The 21,924-nt window shown below is 39.2% G+C and overlaps 1 protein-coding gene across 1 annotated transcript in view; it reads left to right on the forward strand.

The window, feature by feature from the left end:
- RCAN2 (regulator of calcineurin 2) overlaps positions 1-21,924 on the forward strand; it is an 86,239-nt gene that overhangs the window by 9,795 nt on the left and 54,520 nt on the right. The window contains exon 2 of the mRNA XM_071742136.1: positions 478-704. Within this exon, the coding sequence (XP_071598237.1) occupies positions 480-704 (225 nt within the window). The 5' untranslated portion in view covers positions 478-479. The remainder of the gene's footprint in view (positions 1-477; positions 705-21,924) is intronic.

Raw genomic sequence — 21,924 nt, forward strand, 5'->3', positions numbered from 1 at the left:
GTGTTTTGGTGATTCTCATCAAAATCAACTGATTTTGATGTTGCTTTTTTCCAACAGGATCTTTTTTTTTTCTTTTTTTCTTGATGCTGGGTGTAATTTTCAAAGTGATTTTAATTTTCTTCTTACCTAGTGCATTACTCTGTCTGTCTATGCTGACTGCAAGCCTAGAAGCACCAGCCTACCTTTCCAGTAACAAACATGATTCTCTTAAACCCAAATACAGCATAATATTTTCTTGTAGAGCACTGAAGATGCCTTGATACTGGCTGTGATGGTTAAATCTTTTCTGTGCTTTTAAGTGGAATTAAAGCCAAGTCCCTATTTAAGCCTTGGTGACTTAGTGCCCTGTTTCAGAGGTCAATTTTTGCTTTAAAGTGATAGGAAATATACTTGCTACAAATTAAGCCCCTGAACTAAGAATTTTTGTATGTGATATTTTAAAATGTGTAACTGTGTCTCTCTTCTCCATGCTGCCAGGGATGAGGGGAGACTCATACTTCTTTGGAATGAGAGGCCTGGGTCACTATGGCTGCATCCCAGAGGATGGAGGACAATTCTTGCTCTACTCTATACACGGAGACAACAATTTAAAGAGATGTTTTGCAGAGGAAGATTTTCATGAAATAATTGACTTCAATGATCTCCCGAATTCTCTCTTTGCTTGTAATGTTCACCAGTCTGTGTTTGAAGATGAGGACAGTAAGGTACAGTGTCAGTTTCTGTATTTTTGGTGTAAGAGAAACATGTGCCTTATGTTTGTGTTTATTGATGTTTCAGTAAAATGGAAAGTTTCATCTGTCTTGTGTAAAGAAACTGGATTTTAAATGTGACTTCTTTTTAAGGTGATAACAACACTCTGCCATGATGTTTGTTTGAGAGCTCAAAAGCCTTTTCAGTCAAGTATGGTGAATGTTGTTTTCTGCTCAAATTTGTGGAATCCTGAAATGACTTGAAAGCAACTGTAGTTGCAGTCATAGTGGAGGTAGCAAAGTTAAGCAAGTCAAAGTTTCTCCCACCAATGAGAGGCTGCATTTCCTGTATTTTCTCATAGAATCATTTTGGTTGGAGGAGACCTCTAAGATTGGTCAGAAAATGTTAGGATGATGGTCCAGCCATGAACCTGACACTGCTAAATCCACCACTAAATCCTGTCCCTCAGCACCACATCTGCACATCTTTTAAATCCCTCTAGGGATGGTGGCTCCACCACTTCCCTGGGCAGCCTGTTCTAATGCTTGACAACCCTTCTGGGCAGGAAGATTCTCCTAGAATTCAATCTCAACCTCCCCTGGCACAACTTGAGGGTATTTCCTCTTGTCCTATCACTTGTTAACTTGGGAAAAGAGACTGACACCCCCAAGCTACCACCTCCTTTCAGGTAGCTGTAGAGAGTGATAGTGTCTCAAATGTTTTAATTTATCTGAAAAATCTAAAATGAATGTTAGTAAAAACAAAGATGAGAATATTTCTAACTCTGCAATTAGTCTAGAACAGAATGTTGAAAACTATACTTTTAGAATAAAAATAAAATAAATAAAAAAACCCACAACTTTTACAGGAATTGTCAGTTTCTTAGCCTAACAAAGAAGCTGTGGGGAGTTTCAACTCCTTGAGCTGTACAACTACTTGAAAGGAGGTTGCAGTGAGGTGAGGGTTGGTCTGTTCTCCCTTGTAACAAGCAACAAGAAAAGAGGAAAGGGTCTCAAACTATACTAGGGGAGGTTTAAGTTTGATAGTAGGAGAAACTTCTTAACTGAAAAGGTTGTGAAACACTGGAACAGGCTGCCCATGGTTTAAACACCTCCAAGGGTGGTGACTCAAAGACAAGTAGATATGGTGCATAGGAATGTGGTTGAGCACTGGACTTGGTAGAGTTATGTTATTAGTTGGACTCAATCATCTTAAAGGTCTTTTCCAACATGACCAATGCTCTCATTCTTTCTGATGGAGGTGTCAGGAATATAAAACTGATAGCTTGGGGCTTTATTTTGTGATGAAATTACTCTAGGCTAATGGTTATAGGCACATCTGAGGCTACTTGAGTGTGCTGTCTGGAATTTTCAATTTGGAAACAAGCTGGGAGTTGGTAAAGTGAGTTTTGGCTGGAACTGGCTGATGATATCTCTAGATAAAACTAGAGATTTGCCTAGACCACAGCTGGCCAGGATAGACAGGGTCTTCAGTGAGAGACTTAATAGATGAAAGGGAAATAAACCAAGATATCTAAGGATACAATCTTCCTGTTAAAGGTAATGTGTTATATGTTGATGCAGTATAAATGGAATTGTTAGGGTCTAAATTTTTAGACATCTTTGTCTTCCATAATGGAGTCTTGTATATGAGAAATACAGACTGAAAGAAAACAAAAGTTCAAAGCACAGCATTAAACAAAGTAGTCATATTTATACATAAATAATCAAAACTCTGAATTGCAGTCTTGGAAAATGGTGAGCAACTTGATAGTACTGTGAGATTTTGTGAAATTTTATAACAGTCTGATAATAAAACTCTAAAATTGAAGGGGTTTGAAAGTCCAGTATTAAAGGTACAAAACAGAAGCCTGCCTAGAACTAGAGAATCTCTCTTCACCCTGCAGAGGTTCTTTCCCCACTTGCTCCCCAGATTTCCCTTTTGAGAGCTGCATTCCAGTGTTTAGCTGGTGGCTTAGTTAGAAAATGGGGTGGGTGATTATGTAAGGACATGGGATAGCAATCCCCAAAGACTTGCAGCACTTAAGGATGTGTCTGAAGATCAGCAGCTGGGTTGTGGAGCTGGATGTTCTGTTCCATGGTCACATCTGTAAACTCTGCCAGTGACATGGACTGAACAGCTCTGCAGGTAAGTAGCTGCTCCTGTAAGTCTATATTTAACTAGATGGGATTACCTTCAGATTTCTCATTAAATCCAAGGATCTGGGGAGCTGATTATGATTTTTATTATTCCTCTAGAACATGTATTTGTGTTTCCAGTTGATTAATACCCATAATCCTTTCTATTATTAACTGTTACTTTGCTGCAGGGTAAGTGTGGACATGAATTAAATATAAAATATTCTCAAGTTACTAAGATAAAGTTTAAAATCTCACAGAATCACAATAAATGCTGCTTAGCAATCGCATCTTCAGTTATTTATTGATCCTCTATACATGTAATGATACTCAACTTCTTCAAGAACATACTACAGTAGTGGCCATATCTACAGTAGTTTTATTTTGAACATTTTTCAGTTTTATTTTTACATTCTACAGAAAGTGAAGTTTTTGCAATGTTGTTTTCTACTTCTACTCCTAATCTAGACTTTTAAGATGAAAATGAAGGTATAATTGGTTTGGAAGTTACAAGTTAGCTAGCAAAGGAAGTAAGAGAAACCTGTAAATTGTAAATTATTGTTTTGATTTGGTGTGTGAGCTTGCTGCATAAATAATACTTAATATTTAACTCGGAGTGGCTCTGGCTTGCAACAGTATTAATGTAAAGATTTCATACTGACAGCTTTAAAGTTATGTTACCTGAAGTATCTAAGAGGCTGAAATGTCAGGTTCGAACTTTTAACACACAAATATCTAAGCAAAATATAATTCCTGAAGATGGGTTCCAAAAGCAAATGCCTTAAATATTTTTAATGTTAAGACCTTTAACTACTTTGTATCAAATACAGGGTAAGTTCCAGTTTGTGCTTCAGTACAGGCTTGAAGCTTCCCAAAGGGAACACTTAGCTGCACCTACACTATGGGTGGATAAGTTGATTCACTGTGTCTGTTCTTAACTGTGTCCTGTGTCAAACACACCCTCTGATCAACATTATGTTGCTGTACAGTGTTTCTTAGCATTGTGTTGCCTACTAAAAATGAAGATGTCATTGGTAGGAGGCCTGAGTTTGGACCTTAATTTTCTGAAGATGAGGAATTTTTGCTGCTGAAGGTCCTTTACAGACAGAAATTCCATCAGGCCAGGCTGGAGGTTTTTTTCCTGGTGAGCTGGTCTCAACATAGTGAGTCTGAAGAGCTGTGGATCTGAAGATGAGTGTTGCCATCTGGCCTAAAGGAAGCTGCTCAGGAGTGAGGGTGTGCCTGGTCTTGGACACTGGCAGAAGAAAGGGAAAATATAAATTAGTACTAGCTACACATATTTGAATTTTCTATAGTAGTATAGCATCTGTTCAAAAAATATTTCCCTAACTTTCAGATTGGTGTTCTTGGAAGGAAATCTCTGTTTAAGTTTGGAGAATGCCCCAGATATTTGGGTCAGTAGTACAGGCATTTAAGGATTTGCAGAGGATGGCTTAGCAGCTTGGGTGCCCTAACAGCTTGCTGCAGCAGCAGGAAGGTTGTTGTGCTTCTCCACTCCCATCATGGACACCCTGCTCCTTCATATGGAAAACCAAGTTGTACCTTCTTTACATAATGTGAGTAGAAAACAGGTTTTTAGTTTTTAAGGAAGCACAAGGGTGTGGAGGAGGTTATCCTACAGGCCTGTTACAAAGCTGGGATCATATTCAGCTGAATGTGACCCGTTGCTGTCCTGTGTTCTGATTACTTTTTTTGGCATATAACCTGTTAATGGTAGGGACAGATTTTTTGGGCTTTGGAGTGTACAACACTGACGTAATTTGTTGTGGAAGTCATAGTTTAAAGAAGCCAAAACCCCTGGAATTTGCCACATGTCTCTTGGAAAAACTGATGGGACTGCTTACGTGAGCAAGATATGGCAAAATTCAGAGTGCTATTTTTGGCTGAGTGTGACTGAATTGGGAGGTGCTGCCTCTTTTATCTTTCCTGATAAAGCAATTTCAGTGGGGAGCCAAAGGGCATGACTCTGATTATTCCTAAGAGTAGATATATGTGTGTGTGTTAGCAGTTAATTGCTACAGGTAACCCTCAGGCTTTCTGGATAGTAACCCTTTTGTTCTGTGTATTCAGTTTTGCAAAGCCCCCCTTCTGTAAAGTAATTTCCTTCCGGCTGAAACTGGTAAGCATTCTGTCAGGGTGAAGCATCTTTGACTCTTAAGATGGCTTCTTCAGATCCTCTCAGCCTCAGGAGATGCTTAACACAAACCTCCCACTATTAGATTATGATTATGTCAGGGAAGGATGGGTTTCCTCAAGTCGTTCAGGGGCTGTACACTATTCTTTTTTTCCACTATTTTGGCTCAAATTGGAAGGAGCACTTATTAAATTTGTATTTTGGTTAAAGAATGATTAATCAGTTTCTGAAATTTTTAGTTATGGTGGAGCTGCCTAGGAAATGATATCCAAAGGGCATGAAATGCTTTTTCTTGTTAATGTAGTTCAAACCAAGAGGAGTTACTGTTTCTGCATGAGGAAATATGGTGACCAAAAGTGTATCCAGGTCTGAATTTCCTTGTACAAGGAAGACCTTGACATACTGGAGACAGTCCAGTGAAGGGCCACAAAGCTGTTGAAGGGACTGCAAAAACTCTCCTATGAAGAAAGGCAGAGGGAGCTGGAACTGTTCACCATGGAAAAAAAGGCTCAGGGGAATCTTATCAGTGTGTATGAACACCTGAAGGGAGGGTGCAGAGGGGACAGCCAGGTTCTTTTCAGTGGTGACAAGTCCAGAGGCAATGGGCACAAGCAAACACAGGAGGTACCCTCTGAACCTGAGAGAATACTTTATTTTTCTGTGAGAGTGCTGGGGCACTGGCACAGGTTGCTCAGGGAGGTGATGGAGTCTCCCTCCATGGAGATATTCAGAAGTCATCTGGAGGTGGTCCTGGGCAGCTGGCTCCAGGTGGCCCTCCTTGAGAGAGGGAGGGAGGACAAGAGGGCCTCCAGGGATCCCTTCCAACCTCAGCCATGTGTGATTCTGTAAATCCATTTTGAAGTGTATCCTAATTCTTCTGGTGACAAGTGTCAGTGTGAGAATACAAGAGTGGGGAACAAAGGTGATTAAAAATGCATACCCTGAACTGTGAGCAGGGAGGCAGGGTGGAAAAGGGAAGAGAAAAACATTTGAATTAACACATCAATGGAAAAGATAATCCTGAACTAATGGAAAGGCTTTGTTAGGAAAATGAGGGATTTTTTCATATTCCACTTTATCTACACATGTTGGATGACTGCTTGTTTTTACTACAGAAGTTTGCCTTTGTTTGATTGGTATTGTGGGGGTTTTTTTTTGGTGTTTGTTTTTCTGTTTGTTTGGTTGTTTTAAGGTGTATTATTGAGCTTGGGTTTGAAAAAGATTTAAGACTATCTTAAGTGGGTCCTGGAATATTTGTCCAAGGATGATGTTTTAAGAGAATTCTGTAGACTTTCTTGGAAAGGCTTTTTTCATTTGTACTTGCATCCAGCTTTCTTAACAAAGCACATCTTCTTGCTGCTATTTTTATTTTTAAGGTGCAATAAAAGGCACTGAACTCTTCAGTGGTCTGATATATTGTCTTTAACTTTTAAACGTTAATTCTGGAACTGAAACTTTTTACTGATGCTTTGATTCTGAAGCATGTAATTGAAACGTGTCTTCTCAGTTCTCCTTTTAAACAAACTGGAGCCAGTGTGTCTGCTGCCATTTGTGAAATGTTTTCCTACAGGCTAATTGAAGATGATGCTCTAGGAGGCAGGCTTTGCTTCTGCAGGGGGAGATCTGTTCTTTTTGACTTAATTTGTAAAAATGTAGATTGTGAAGTCAAAACCTCTTTGGTCATATTACATCACTGAAGCCTCTAGGTGTTGAGTCATCATTATATTTAGAGGGTGGCACACTTCTTTTTAGTCTAATATTAGTATTCAAGCCTGGGCTCAGTGGAAGGTCACCCTAACAAAGATGAAGTCACTGCTCCAGGGCTGGAAAGGAATGCAGGCTCCATCCTGCCTTCCTGGTACACTTGCTGTTGCTTTGTTTTACTTTCAGGTTTTCTACCTTTTTAGGGTTGTCTTTCATTGATATGATAACATTATCAGAAACTCCCACTCAAAGCAGACTGTGCTCTGTGCTGTGGCATCTCTACCTATTTTTTGTTCTGATTTATAAATAGGGTGGATGTTATTCCCTGATGTTCTGTAAAAATCGAAGTGGATCTTTACTTATATGTATTTTTATTTTATTAGATGCAGAGGGCTTGCAAGGAGAGGCTGCAGGAGCAGTGGCCTGTGGCACTTCACGAATCACAGCTGCCCTGTGGGAACCTTGTCTTACCCTGGAGGGTGGTTTTCAGACATCTAACAACTGACTTTTTTTTTTGTATGACCATGGAGGCACTAAAATATGGCTGTAGGCAGCTCTTCTTGCTCTGAGAAGTATGCAGTCTAAAAAAATTAATTTTCCATGGCATTTATTCTGTAAGTCATTTCAAATACTTTCTCTGTGAACCATGTTGGTGCAAGACAGTATTTCAGCTGAAAACATCTCTGAGCTTTTATGCTTTACATCCGAGACCCCATCTGACTGCTTGGGTGATAATCCCAACCTTTGAGCCCCATTACAGGAGTCTTTTCTGCAGCCTAAAAGAGCTGCTGATACTCTTCATTTATAAACCTTCCTTAGCTTACCTTGTGGTGTAGCTTTTGGACCTTGTTGATCAGCTCTGTATTGACACATGGAATGGGGTGCTGGTGTAGTAGCTCCTCTGCATAACTGTAATTTCTGTGCTTTACTCATAGGTCAGTTGTGAGTTTGGTTGAAAACCAAACACTTGTTGAAGTCAGACAAACTCATCTGAACCATCTTAAGGTGCCTGGGCCCAAGCACATCAGTGTCAGAGCCCCCTGGGGCTGTGGAACCATACTCAAAATGAAGGTGCTGAGCTTTTACTGGAGAAGGAGCAGTAGCAAACTTTAACCTTCACTGACATTTGGGATCTGTGGAGTGTTTATTCTGGTTCAGGGAAAGAAAATTAATTAGTTTTGATTAGTGTGGTTTGCATACTCAGAATAGTAATAGATCTATAAAGGGTGTATTTAAGACAGCTCTTGTTGCTGTTAGCATGACAGCTTGCTGAGAGTACTAAAGGTAGCTCATGTAATTATGTATTTATATAGGGTCTAACATTAATTTTCTCTGGTGATCTGCAGAATTTCTAAAGGAACTCTAAGGAGTTGGTAGTCTGCTTCAAGCATTCCTCCTGTCTTCCCTCTTAATGCAGTTCTGGCTGCTGCTGAAAGGCTTCAGCATTTCTGCTCTCTTTCTGGGAAAATGCATAATCTTTATGACTTAGATAACCTTTGAGGAAACACAAAGGTCATGCTGAGGTGGTGCTGCTATAACAATATGGTCAAGTTGAATTGTGTTCATATACCCACGTCATCCCATGCAAGTAAAAGGTACACTTGGCCATGATTACCCTCTTGGCATGTAGGAATTATGAAACTCCAAATATTCAGTTCAATCAATGTTCAATTCTTTCTCTGAATGTTTGGTTTTTTTCTTTTTTTTTTTTTTTTTCAAACAGCAAAAAAGCCTTAACTCATCAAATAAGTAACAAGTATTTCTGGGCCTGAAATGCTGGTGCCTGTAACGTGGATGCTGTCTAATAATTTGTACAGTACTTGGGGTTATTTTCCCATCCATGCCCAGGGTGCTTGGTAGCACAGAAGCCCTTGAGATGGGAGAAAGTGCCTGGCAAAAGACCAGCTGGGTTAAAGGTAGCCCTGCATTCATTGCAGCTGAAACTTGGAGTAGTGCTTCAAAGTATCTAACTATATTAGTTGTTTGTAAATTACAAAAATAAACTGATTAATGTTCTTTCCAGAGCACACAAGACAGCAGTAACTGTCTGCTTTTTAAATTTGGAAATGTACTTTTCTCCTTAAGAGCAACTATGGAAAAATTCTTCTAGTGCTGGCTTTCTGTGGTCATGCTTTACTCTGGAGTCTAGAGGGAATGTGTTATCTCAAAAATACAGGATGGGTGGGAAACCTTTCCTGGGAAAGGACCAGTCAGGGTAAGTAATTTTTTTTAATTTTTTTTTTTTTTTTTTGATACAGGAATAGTTTTTTATCAGTTCTGTAAAATTTAAAACGTTTTGAGTAAGGTGATATTTTAATAAAGATGCTGGTAAATACACGTTGTGATTGAACCCCCACTGGCAACCAGGCACACAGCCACATGCTTACTCCCCTCTGGTAGGACTGGGGAGAGAATTGGAAGGGTAAGAAGATTCTTGTGTTAATATAAAGATAGTTTGATCAGTAAACAACATTCATGCAAGCAAAACAAAACAAGGAATTCATTCACTCCCTCCCATGGGCAGGCAGGTGTTCAGCTATCACCAGGACAGCAGGGCTCCATCATATGTAGCATTTACTTGGAAAGACTAACACCATGACTCTGAATGTCCATCTCTTCCTCCTTCTTTCCCCAGATTTACGTGCTGAGCATGATGTTCTATGGTGTGGGATATCTGTTTGGTCAGTTTGGGTCAGCTGTCCCCACTGTGTCCCCTCCAGCCTACTCACTGATGGGATGGGGAGCAGAAAAGGCCTTGACTTTTTAAGCACTGTTGAACAAGGACAATATCTTTGCATTATCAACACTCTTGTCAGCATAAAACCCAAACATAGCCCCATAGCAGCTACTGTGAAGATTAACTCTATCCCACCCAAAACTAGCACACCAAGGCTTGAGGAGCTTCTGTTGTGGCAAGGGAAAACACAGGCTCTGGGAGCCAGAGAGAATTACAAGTCAGTAAAGAATTCTGTTAATTATTCTTTTCTCTAGCACAATGGACTCTGTAGGTTAAACTGTAGGTGGGTCTGATCTAGAAATCTCTAAACACTGCACAAATTTAGATTAAGATTCAACTTTGAATTGTCTGTATCCTGTAATAGGTTGAACAAAATTCCTGGACTTGAATGCCTTTTGATCTTCAAGGTAGTTGAGATCCCCCCTGGAACACTGAGGCTTTTCCTCTGAACTTGCTACCAGTGTAAGCTGGGATCAGCAACCAAGGACTTCTTCTGACAGAGGAGTTTGGTTTTTTTGTTGTTGTTTTACCTTCTGGTTATCCTGTTTGAAAATATTTGAGAGTTTAACTGTGTGTACATGCAGTACTGAGCTTTCTTTTCCTAGGGTGCAGGATATGTTGCTTTCTGGGATGCTAGCAGAGCAGCAATCTCTCCATGCCATTTTATGCAATTTAACATTTTAGGCTGTTTTCATATTACCAAATTTAGGAGGGCTTGATGTTCTTGACCAGTGTTACTCCTTGTGTGTTTATTGTTTTTTTTCTTGTCAGGCAGTCCTAAGGTGGTGAGTGTTTTTGTAAAGCAGCATAAAGCCAAGGAGAGAGACACCAGGTCACACTTGGAATAAACCATAGCAGGGACTTCTATGGGAACTTCCTTGCATCTAGTTGACACTTATATTGGCACAGCAAGAAGCCAAACCCATCTGATCTGCTGATACTACCAAGAACTATCTTTTAAGGGGAAAAACTACCTTTATGTAATGTATAGAAAAAACTTTGGCTTGTTCCCCTGAAGTAGTTCTTATTAGCTAATACTGCTAATAATTGAATGTAGGTTTGCCCTCCGTCCCTGTCATTCTGAAGACAACAAGAATACTGTTTTTCCTGCTGATGGTAATCAAAAAGTGCAGTAAAGCCATTCTAATGTGGTTAAGGCAGCAGCTGTTCTTTATTTTAATACCATCAGAGGTCCTAATCCATCCACAAGTTCTGATATCAGCTTTCTGGCCCAAGGAAAATGCTACTGAATGAAGGTCAGACTTCATTACTGTTCTTACTGAAATTATATTTTGTCTTAATCACATTCAAACCAGTAAATTTACAACATGGAATTACCAGTTATTTTAGGGGGTTTCTCATGTTTAATACAAAATATATGCTAAGAAGACTGCAACAGACCTTAATTAACATATAAATGCTTAATAGTGGTAGGTAAAAAGTGACACTTGAAAAGGAATTTCACCTTAGAACATGAGGGATACTGGAAGTTGATCTGAGGTAACAGTGAGTGGAGAGAGACAGTGGCTTTGAGGTTGTGATGTTGCTTAAGACAAATTCTGCAATAGATGAGCTTAAAGATGAGAGAGAATATTTGGAATTGGATCAAGGTGAAACGGATTATCAGTTTCTTGTGTGCATTTGAAATGTATTTTCTTCTGTGCCAGGTAAATTCATGCTTCTTTTTTGGTTGGTGGAAGTTTTAGCTGCAGTAGTGCAAGGATTTCTGTACGGCTGTGTTCTCAGATCCAGTCCTCAGGCGATGGATCTGCTGCCAAGCTGTAACATTCTGTCAGCTGAGGAGTTGGTTCAAATTCTTACTTTTCTGTGTAGTACAAAGAGTGTTCCTTGTACTTCTTTTATTGTTGTCTTTTTAATACTGTTGTTTTTACCCATAGGTTCTTTAACTACATGGCTTTTTTACTGGGCTTTGAAACTTAATACAGAAACATTGCAAGTAGGGTAGATGCAATGTGTATGTCTTGGAGGGATGAAAAAAAACCTTTTTCATGTGATAGAGACAAATGAGTTGGAAGTTAAGATGACAGAAGGATGAGAAAAAGAAATTGCATTATCCCTCACAAGAGTAATGAAGGCATCCATTACACAGCAGCAGGGTGGAATCAAATCAGTATGTGTTGTCTTTAATTGGTTTTGCAGTTGGTCTAAAAGGCATCAAGATATTGTAAGACTGCTGCATGCAATCATTTAGAAATTTCTGCATTTCATTTTGCTGGAATGGGTACTGGGGAGAAATCTAATGGTTTCATCCCCATGTTTCCAGTGTGAGTGGCTTATAAGGGAAGAGCAAAACTTAGTTTTATAAGATGCTGAGGAAATGAGGTACCAGCCCCTGACTGAGTTGGAGTTGGCCACTATTTTAAGGCCTTGTTAACACTGGTGTGCACCATGGGGCTGACTTTTAAAGGCCATGGTAAAATAAGGTCTGTTTTTATCTTTTCATTGACTTCTCAAGGTATTTCTTCTTGGAAGTTTTGTTTGGTCTTTTGTGTTTTTTTGTTTTTTGTTTTTTTTTAACAGCTGGAGTCTGTGGTCTCAATCAAAATACCATAAGTTGGTAAGAAATACCATAAGTTGGGCTGAAATGCCACCAGTGCTGAGGTGATGGGAACAGGTATTTCACATGGCTGAGACTGTTGCATCAAGCCACAAGGCTGTCTAGATCAGCCCTCTGCCAGTTTGGTACCTGGTGCTATTTTTATTTGGTTTTCCTTCAGCTGCTGGGACAGGGCCATGAACAGACTGAGAGCACTGACATACTGCAGGCCCTGAGCCAGGTGATGCCAGATCAAATGCATCCTATGCCATATCAAACATGTTTAATGAATATTGGAAAGTTTTAGTCTTTTGGCACTGGTTACTTTTGTGTTCTTGCCATTGCAAAGCTTTTGGGTGGATTAGTACAAGAATTTCTGTTTAACAGGCAAAGAGAAAATTCAGGTTACATAATGATAAATAGGTGAATAAACTTCTAGATCCATCCTGTTCTTATGTACCAGTGATTTTAGGAGATGTGCCAGTGATCTTCTGAATAAATGTGTGTGGCTGCTTCTCACCATCTCACTTAGTTTTTGGTCCTGGACTGTTCCAAATTCCTTTCAAGTCTGCTGCTGTCAACAGAAACTGCAGTAATAGGTCACAGGATGCTGTTATTCTGCCCTTCCTTCCCACATCCTTCTGTAAATCCCCTCATCTCTTGTAACTACAAATCCTCCTTGTTACTACAACCACTTCCTTCTAGGTGTTTCTTTAAACAAAGTATTTGTTTTATCATCTGTGTGCTTTGTAATGCAGCTTCTTCTGATAGGAGCAGTCCAATTGCTCCTGGTTGTCTTGTAGTTAGAGAGGGAAACATACAGCACAAATGGTACAGGGCTGTTTCTTAGGAATATAACCTTTTCTTCCTTTTTTTATATTCCAGTTTCAAATTATTAGTAAATCTTATACCTTTTAATTAAATCTTTCTCAAATAAATTGTTTTTTTCCTTACCGTGTCTTAATTTATCACCCTTACAGTTTTGAAATTGAAGTTTTTCTGCCTCCCTGCTGTTTTGGGACCTACACGTACCAAAATGAGTCTGTCTTCTATATGCATTCAGATTTTTAGGAATTTTTGTGCATGTAATTGTCTCTATTCAAAACACTACTGCACTCTGGTATTTCTGTTGATCTGGAATGTGTGATCAGGTTGCCATTGTGATCAGTGACAATGGAAAAAAGTATTTAATATAACTTGTCCAAATTGTGTCTGCATTTCATGTATTTACTTCAGATAATGAAATCCTTATCTGATGTTTCTCAGAATCTTAAACCAGAAAGAGGTGGATGTATGCCTTAGCAGTACCTTTACTGAATACATTAAAAGATAAGATTTTTCTGCAACTCCTATCTTCCATTCCCAGTACGGTCCTTTATTTTTTCTAGGACATTCTTTCTTCTTTGTTTGTTTTTCCTCTTAATAGGTATTGCTCAGATCTGTACTTTGAATGAGAATTATTCCAATATATGTTTATTGTATATGTACCTCAGATACATAATATACAGTCTCAACAGACTGATCTTGAAATATTTGGTACCTGCTGTGCTTTTCCTTCTACTTCTGTATTAACAGTTACTGTTCTCCCTTATTTTGCTTCTGAAAGACCTTCAGCTCTCCCTTATCCATGGTCTTGTATTATATGTGGACTGCCCCAGAGCTATGAAACAACATGGCTTGTGTCAGTATTCTGTGATTTTGAAGCATTCTTGTTAATGCCTTCTGTGATTTTGAGTTTTATGGTGCACCTGATTCACCATCTCTCTTTGTCTGTGGTTTGTTTTTTCATATTTTTTCCCCTAAGCTCATCTCTTAGGTGTGTGGGGTGAAAGAGGGTATTTAAAACTGGGATTCTTGCACAGAAGCATTGCTTCTAAAAAACTGGGTGAAAACACCAATATTGTGGAATTTGTTTAAAATTATGAAATTGAAATATGCTGTCCACTTCTTTTTGACCTTCCCTTGCACCTAATAATCATGCAGCAAGTCACCTTCATAGTGAAGATGAGCTTTATTTGTACCCACTCAGACTATTTACCCTGTATGAAGGAAAATCTGGGCTGAGACAGAAAAACCCCCATGCTTGCTGTGATTGATAACCCTGTGTGTGAAGGACATGAGAATGTGCTGTGGTGTGCTAAGTGCCATGGGTGCCATCTGCTGACTCCTTCAGGTACCACATAACTCATCAAGATAACATATGGAAAGAAATGTAGCTTGAAGTAACCTCCCAAGTGAATGTTAAATGCAAAATACAATTTTTAAGCCTTCCTGGTTTTGTGCAGTATGAAGAACAACTTTCAATTAAAATGCATGAGTCTTCCAGTGTAATTACTGTCAGTGTTCTTTTGCAATGTTTTTGCTTACAGTGAACCTACATCTTAATTTTTGCAGTGTAATTGTGGCTCGCTGTCTGAACTCAGCTTCTAGCCATGCACTTTATCTTTTCAGCTTTTTTACATTTTTGAACTCTTTTTCTCATTCCAGTTGTTTTCTTCTATCTCTGGTGTCCTGTGACTATCTAGGAAGTGAGACTGAAAGAATTTCTTGTTGTGCTGGCTTGCAAACCTGGTCAAATAGTTTCTGTTATCAGTGAACACAGCAGCAGTGCTGCCAGGTGAGGCTGATTTAATAAAAAAGCTGAGAGAAGGGGCAAACTAGAGGAGTATAATTCATTTAGACCTTAGAGTAGTTTGTAGTCCGTTTAAATTGGTTTTAATTGGTTCCAGACCTGTAATGTGAGACTGTTTTCAGTTGAATTGTTGAAATGATCTGTGACATGCTTTTGGCTGAGGACAAATTGCACTTTCCATGACAATTTCTATGCAGAGTTTGGGAGTTTGCATGGTCCCAGGGGCCATTCCAAATAGCCATTTCAGAAGTTAAGAGCTGACAGCTTCCTCGAAGTAATTCATTATCATTTAATAGCACAGATGGGGCTACTACCTGGTGGTTTGCATCAGGTCTCTAGGAGCACCAATAGGCTTCAGTCACTGTGAGCAGCCTCACCTTCAGCTCATTGATCCCAGACCTCATTTTAAGCTCAGGATGGGGCTTTCATTCCTGGCCAGACCCATTGCACAGGTCTGCCTGCCTCAAGTCCTGTCCTTGGACCCACAATGTAGCCTTGGGCTTGTATTGTAGCCTTTCTAGTTTTATCTCTGGTCCCATCCCTTTCTCCTTCTGACTCCCTGGACCTGTTTCCATCACTTTGTGTGGCCAGGGTTCAGCCAACCAACCCTGTCCAGGTGTTTCCAGGTTGCTCCTGGTCTGTGAGGGCACCACTGGGGTGACCCTGAGCTTTCATCTGATCCTCAGTCATGGAACAGATTTGCTCTTGCTGTTCCCTCTCAAGACTTGAGGACAGGCCTTGAGAGCACTTAATTTTTGCCATGTAGAAGTAGTTCTAGTGTCCTGATACCAGTCTGAGCCTGCTGGATTAACCAGAAATTCCTTGTATGATCTCCTGGGATCATATGGTTGAACATGGAAGCATTGCAAATGGAATAGGAACAATAATTCTAGAAACCTCTAGTGGGAGACAAAGAACAAATGTTAGAGTTCTGCAGAATCAAACAAAGGTTTGGTTCATTTTCTTTATGAGACCCTGGTGTATGAATCAAGATGTGCTCCAGACTCTCAAAATAGCTGAAAACAGAATGCTTGCCTGAGGTTTTCTCCTGAAACCCTTTGGGATGAAAAACCCCCAAAAGCATCAAACCCTCAACCCAACTATCTATGATGGAGTGCTCACCATGACCTCCTTCTAAACACTTGATAGAGATGCCTGCCTACTGTGTCAGAAAGTTTAGAGAAAACATCTGGAGTGGGAATTCATACAGGTCCTTTAGTTTTGCATTTTTCTTCTTGCTGTTTCTTGTCTTTGGGATCACAGTCTGGGCCTGGTTCTAAACATCTTTTTATCCAGACACTGTCCATTGCCTTTCAAAGGTATTAGCTACAAAATACCAGCCAGCCATTCATCTCCTGTTAGAATCACAGAATGGTCTGGGTTGGAAGGGACCTAAAATTTTTGATCACCAAGTTTTGCCCTGAAGGGGCAGGAAGACCTCCCACAGAATAAGATTAAAATCAGAGGGTGCATATTCTGTCTATCATTTAATGATGTAGATTCTAATTTTCAAATTACTTTTTCTTTAAGTAGAAAACACTTCTAGAAAATCTGTTTTTTCAGAAAGCTTGCTTGTATTATTGGTGTGTTGTGGCTGTGATGTCTGGATACACGAAACGTGGATTATATAAAATTTCAGACAATTTATACAGTCACGCAAAGTCTCAGTTGGAACACTGCCAACTTGTGCTTTGCAGTTGCTCTGAAGCTGAGCAGAAAGTATCTGCAAAGTTTGAACAGAACATTTTATGCAACTGAAATTTAAGTGCTCTGCAGTGCAGTCTTCCAAAAAGCAAGTATTGATATAAGCACCCCAGGAAACAGATTGCTTCCCTCAGCTCCACATTAATAATTTGCTTTTAGTACTTCTCAATTGTCTGCTGAGCTCAGAACCCCAATGTATTTTTAAAAATCCCATGTTTCATCTCTGTAGATGTACATACAACTTGCACTTTCATGTTTGTTCAAGACTTTGTGGGTCTCCTCCTGTGCTAGGTAACTTTTGATGAAATAGCTTCAGTGCTGTACTGATAACAGGAACATGAATCTAGAAATGTGAGAGGTTTTAGGCAGGCACTTAATACTGGGTTACATAGTTGCATTTTATAATGATAACAATTTTTCAGTGCTTAGAAAAAGATCTTCTGTTGGAGGTCTCCCTTCCCCTGCAGGGGTGTTGGAACTTGGTGATCAAAAAATTTAGGTCCCTTCCAACCCAGACCATTCTGTGATTCTAACAGAAGATGAATGGCTGGCTGGTATTTTGTAGCTAATACCTTTGAAAGGCAAGGGACTGTGCTTGGAAAAAAAGATGTTTAGAACCAGGCCCATGGGCAGTGATAGAGGAAATCAGTGTGTGAAAACTTTAATTAAAAAAAAAAAAAAAAGGGGGGGGGCTAAGCACAAAAAATAAAAGCACTTGGGACAGATGTGAATCCTTTTCCTGGAAATTTAGTTTTACTGTAATCTTTTACTTCTAAAAGTGTCACTAATGGACATGTTATTTACAAGAAAGGTCAACCCTCCCTTCCCCTTGAAACTTCCCCTTGAAACAACTGCCTGAAAGGAGGCTGTAGTGACCTTGTGATAACACAAGGCAAGGGGGTCAAGCCCTGCCAGGGAAGATTCAGGCTGGATATTAGAAAAAATTTCTTCACAGAAAGAGTGGTTAAACACTGGAACAGGATGGCTGAGGAGGTGGTGGGGGCTCCATCCCTGGAGGTGTTCAGAAGACAGATGAGGTGCTGCAGTGGGGGGTTTAGTGGTTAGGGGTCTAGGTTTGCCCTATGATCTTTGCAAACCTTGATGATTCCATGATTCTTTTGCTTTCTTATCACAGCTATGGTGCTGTGGTTAAAGTAGGTTTAGTTTACTGCTTACCTAATATATTTAGGCTGCACAGAACCTACTGCTAACAAAAAATAGAAGCTTGTTTTGTGGGGGAAGCTGACAGCTACATGACACTGGTGCTTTAAATCTGAGCTTTTATTGATAACTTGTAGGATGTTTTCCTTTACAAATAACAATCTCTTATCTGTCTAAATAGCCTCACCAGAAGGTGGGGATAAGGACCTTTTTAAAAGCATGGCAAGGAAACATTGGAGCTTTTTCCTAACATTTCTGCTTCTTGAAATTCTCCACCTGATTTATGCTTGTAATTCAAATCCTAACATTGTATTTGTGTATGATTCCACTTCCTCTGTCAACTTGTTCTTACAATGAACTGAAAAAAACCCAAGGCTACATAGGTAAAATAGCCTTCTAATTACTGTGTTCCAGTTCTCACTTGTGGGTTTTTTTTATTCTAACTCACACTTATTCCCTGTCAGTGTTGTACCTCCACCTACAAAGGGGATTATCCAGGATGCATATTAAGTGGAAAACCCTTAATGGATACTCCACACCACAAGCCATGCTGTGGTGAGGAAGCAGAACTGAAATATTTCTGAGCCATCTGGGACAAAAATTGTGTTCACAGGTTTATTTTTCTGTCCAGACCAGGTGGCTTTATGTGTGTACTGGAAGGCACCATTACTACTTCACCTACTCTAGCAGGGTGGTTGCTAGCAAAAATGTATTGTGAGAATTATTTATGACACTTAAAGTGATTTTTTTTTTCTTTTTAAAGGAGGGGAGAGAAAGGAAATAGAGTTGCATTAAGTTGATTCAATCTGATCCATGTTCTTGCATATTTATTGTCCTATTTGGCAAAGCACTACTGAAGTATACAGGATTATTTGGAAATCAAAGTAATATGTAAGATGGATAAAGTTTCAGCCTCGATTAGATGAATGAGATCAGCTGAAATATGCAGTAATAAATTATTTAAATAAATTTACAGTATGTTTTGAACAAAATGGGAACATTCAGTACTGTGCTGTTCATAGCCCAGCTTTGGTAAGGAGTCTTTTTGTTAAAAATAACTTGATGAAGTATTCTAACTTTATCTTTGTATCTTCTAATTTAAGAATCCCTTGCTTGTGTCCTCTTCACTTGACTGTTTAGGGAGGTGGGGAGAAATCTTTGATATTCTGATCTTTATGGAGAAGAGGGGATGTCCTCCAGGTATGCCCAGAAATACTTAGGAAAGTTACTTAGTAACTAATGGATATGGTTGCTATCTAATGCATAAAGACAGCTAAGTAAAAGAACAATTTGCTTCATGAAATATTGGAATACATTAGTAGTTTTAAATGCATTGGACATTAAAAAAGCACATTTATTTCAAGCTTTGTAAAAAAAAAAAAAAAAAAAAGGATCTCTTTGACTGCTGATATGATTATGGATTTTACTTATCTGTATCAGAAGATGGTAAGTTCTGCTATTTATAATTATTTCTCTATGTGCTCATGAACCCTAGTGCTGAGTGACTTAAAAGACCTCTGGATCAGCATGCAGTTTGGGACATATTCACTTTGCAGGTGCTGTAGAGAAGTTGTTTTCATAAACTTACCCTCTTTTGTATGTGGGCCTGGGAAGAATTAAAAAAAATTCATTTGTGGTTATCTCTAACCCATTGATACTGCACTATGTCCCACACAAGAACATTTTTTTAAAGAAGGGTGTAAGTTCTTCCTACCAGATTCTGGTTTTCGTGCTTCATATGATGACAAATGTAGTTACCTGGGGGGAAAGAATATTTTTTGCATTTGTGTAGCTCTCTGCTGGGAGCTACATCCCCACATCCATAATAAATGACATTTTCCTCCAGTAGCAGTTGTCTGCTGCATGAAGCAAGCTTTTTAGAAGTTTATGCTTTCTTTGCATGTTAAGTAGAAGTTTTACCAACAGAAAAACTTTTTCATAATTTCTCAGTTTGAAAGTTATATATGACAAGCTAGTATCTTTATTTTCTAATTATTTCATTGTTTCACATGATTTACTTTCCTTATCTGTAACTTACACCATCTTAGGAATATTGTCCTTAGGAATATTGTCCTAAACATATAGTCTGTATTAGGATGTTTGTTAGTACAGCACCTAATGCAATGCACCAGACCCTAGAGGAATTAAACAAAATGAGTAAAAAAGCCCTAGTGATTCTAGGAACATTTTTTTCATAGATACGACTATGATTCATGTCCTTCTGTAATATCCATAGTGATCTTGGCAATATTATTTCATATTTCTGCAACTTAGACTTTTTAATGAATATTAATCCATACCATTTAATTAAAACTGCCTGCTCTAAGGTAGTTCAAGAGTTTATTTCCTTCTTGAAGGCAACTGAGCTCTAGCAAAACAGACTGCCAGAATGCAAAGTAGATGGGTAGAAATGTTTAGAGGTAGAAGAATTCTGCTCTTTGACTTTTGAAGGCCATTCAGTGAAATCAGCAATTTTATTGTGCCACAGTCCCCTAACTACTGGCTTTGTAAAGTATTTAATCTTTGTGTGGATCAGCTGCCTGTACTGATTCAGCCATCATTACAACAATTTTATTGCACGAATTTGGGCACTTATTCTACTGGCACTTCTTGAAGTTCTTGCCCAAGTTAAAATCAGGCCCTGTGGAAGTGAAATAGCTTCTAGAATGTTCTTCATTTAGGCCATTAATGAGCTCCTGTTAGACTTGGATTTGACTCTGTATTCCCAATTTACTGATGAGACATAACCTATTGTTCTTCTGTACTTCACTGTCTCTTTTGATAAGAACCTTCACGTTGCCTTGGATCATGTTTTTATTTGACCTGACTTCAGGAGCACAGTGAGTGCCTCCTGAAATCCACTTGGCCTGTTTTAGAGGAAATTACATGTGCTTTGCTGACTGTGTAAAAACTTGAATGACTGCAACCAAACTCCTGGTCCTTTTCTGATGTCTTTTTTCTTTTTTTTAATGCAGAATCTTTGCCCTGATTCCAGGTGACAGACCCAGACAGTCCATCTAATTTTATCTATCCTCAGCAAATGACAACTTTAAGAACTATACTGCCCCCCTCCCTCCCTCCCTTGCTTCTATGGCTAAAGCAATCTCTCAGCCACAATAATCCCATAGCTGCTCTGACCATGTGCTTGGGTTTCAGGACTCTCACACCTTTTCCCCTGCTATTCTGCTATGCAAAGCTGCTGCCAGGCTCCTTCCTAGGGAATCATTGTGACTGTGCTTCTGATGTATCTGATGATGCAAAATGGTATGAAATAGGAATATGTTCCTGCTTCTTTTTTTCCTCTCTGCATCACTAGCACTCTGATCTATTCATATAATAATTTTGCAGTCTCATTTCAAGTTTATTGCCACTCTTGCTTTGCACTTCTTCCCTCCCACACCTAACTTAAAACTCTTTCAAATGACTCTTGTTTCTTCCCAGCAGCAGTGCCAATCTTTTCCTTCTGTTAGCAATCCTGCAGACATCTTGGAGCTCCTTATTTTATCACAAATGTGTGTTTGTTTGTTAGGCCACCTCTCTCTTCTTTAAACTGTACTCATTATTGAATTGAGGTGTTGTGAGGGGATATAATAATTTGTCTTTCTTTACCTAGAAGTATTTTTCTGCTGAAACCTGGGACTGTGCTGGCTTTTCCCAGCAGCATCAATTTACCAGCACTGCCAGTCTGCAATAAAATTCTAGTCCTGATCTCCATCTTCATGTGCTCTGAAAACACCTCTACCTTCAAGCCATTGGCAGTTCTGTGGGTGCCTGTCTGTTGCCTGGATTGTCATGGGTTGTGTGTGGGTTGTCATTAATATGCCAGATAAAATTAGTGCTAATAATCCTTTTCAGAAGAAGTATTAATAGCCTTCCCCTCAGTCTGATACTTTTGGCACTGCAGGTAGTGATCTCTTCTACACTCAGCAGTTCCTACACCCATCCTGTCTTCACTGCATTAACAAACAATTTGCTGCCCAGTACTGTATCAGGTGATTTATTATGTGTGGTCCACCATTTATTTATCTGAAATAAACCACACTAGACAAAATCTAGTAAAGATCCTCTTCAGAAGGAGACTTTTGGTGCCTTTTTTTAGCATTTGAATGTATGGATTGCAATGATCACTATAAAAAACTCTTCTAAAATCTCTTGAATTTGTGTAGGCTTCTGCTTATCTAATGTCCTTCTGCCTGTATTTAATAAAGTTGTGTTTCTTTTTGTCCAGTCATGTGGTGTTATGCCTTGGTGACATCTGGTTTTGGAAGTAGAGGGGCCAAAAAGGTAACAGGCTTTTCTTTCAGCTCAATCTGCTACATCAAAAGGCTGAAGGACTTAATGAGAAGATTCCTAGCTCTGGTTCTGGAGTTTATTTGTTGGTCCCCCCAGGAGTATGGGTTTGCACTTAAGCCATGTATCAGTCTTTTAATCAGGATATCAACTACC

This window comes from Heliangelus exortis, chromosome 3, assembly GCF_036169615.1.
Source record: "Heliangelus exortis chromosome 3, bHelExo1.hap1, whole genome shotgun sequence".
Taxonomy (NCBI): domain Eukaryota; kingdom Metazoa; phylum Chordata; class Aves; order Apodiformes; family Trochilidae; genus Heliangelus; species Heliangelus exortis.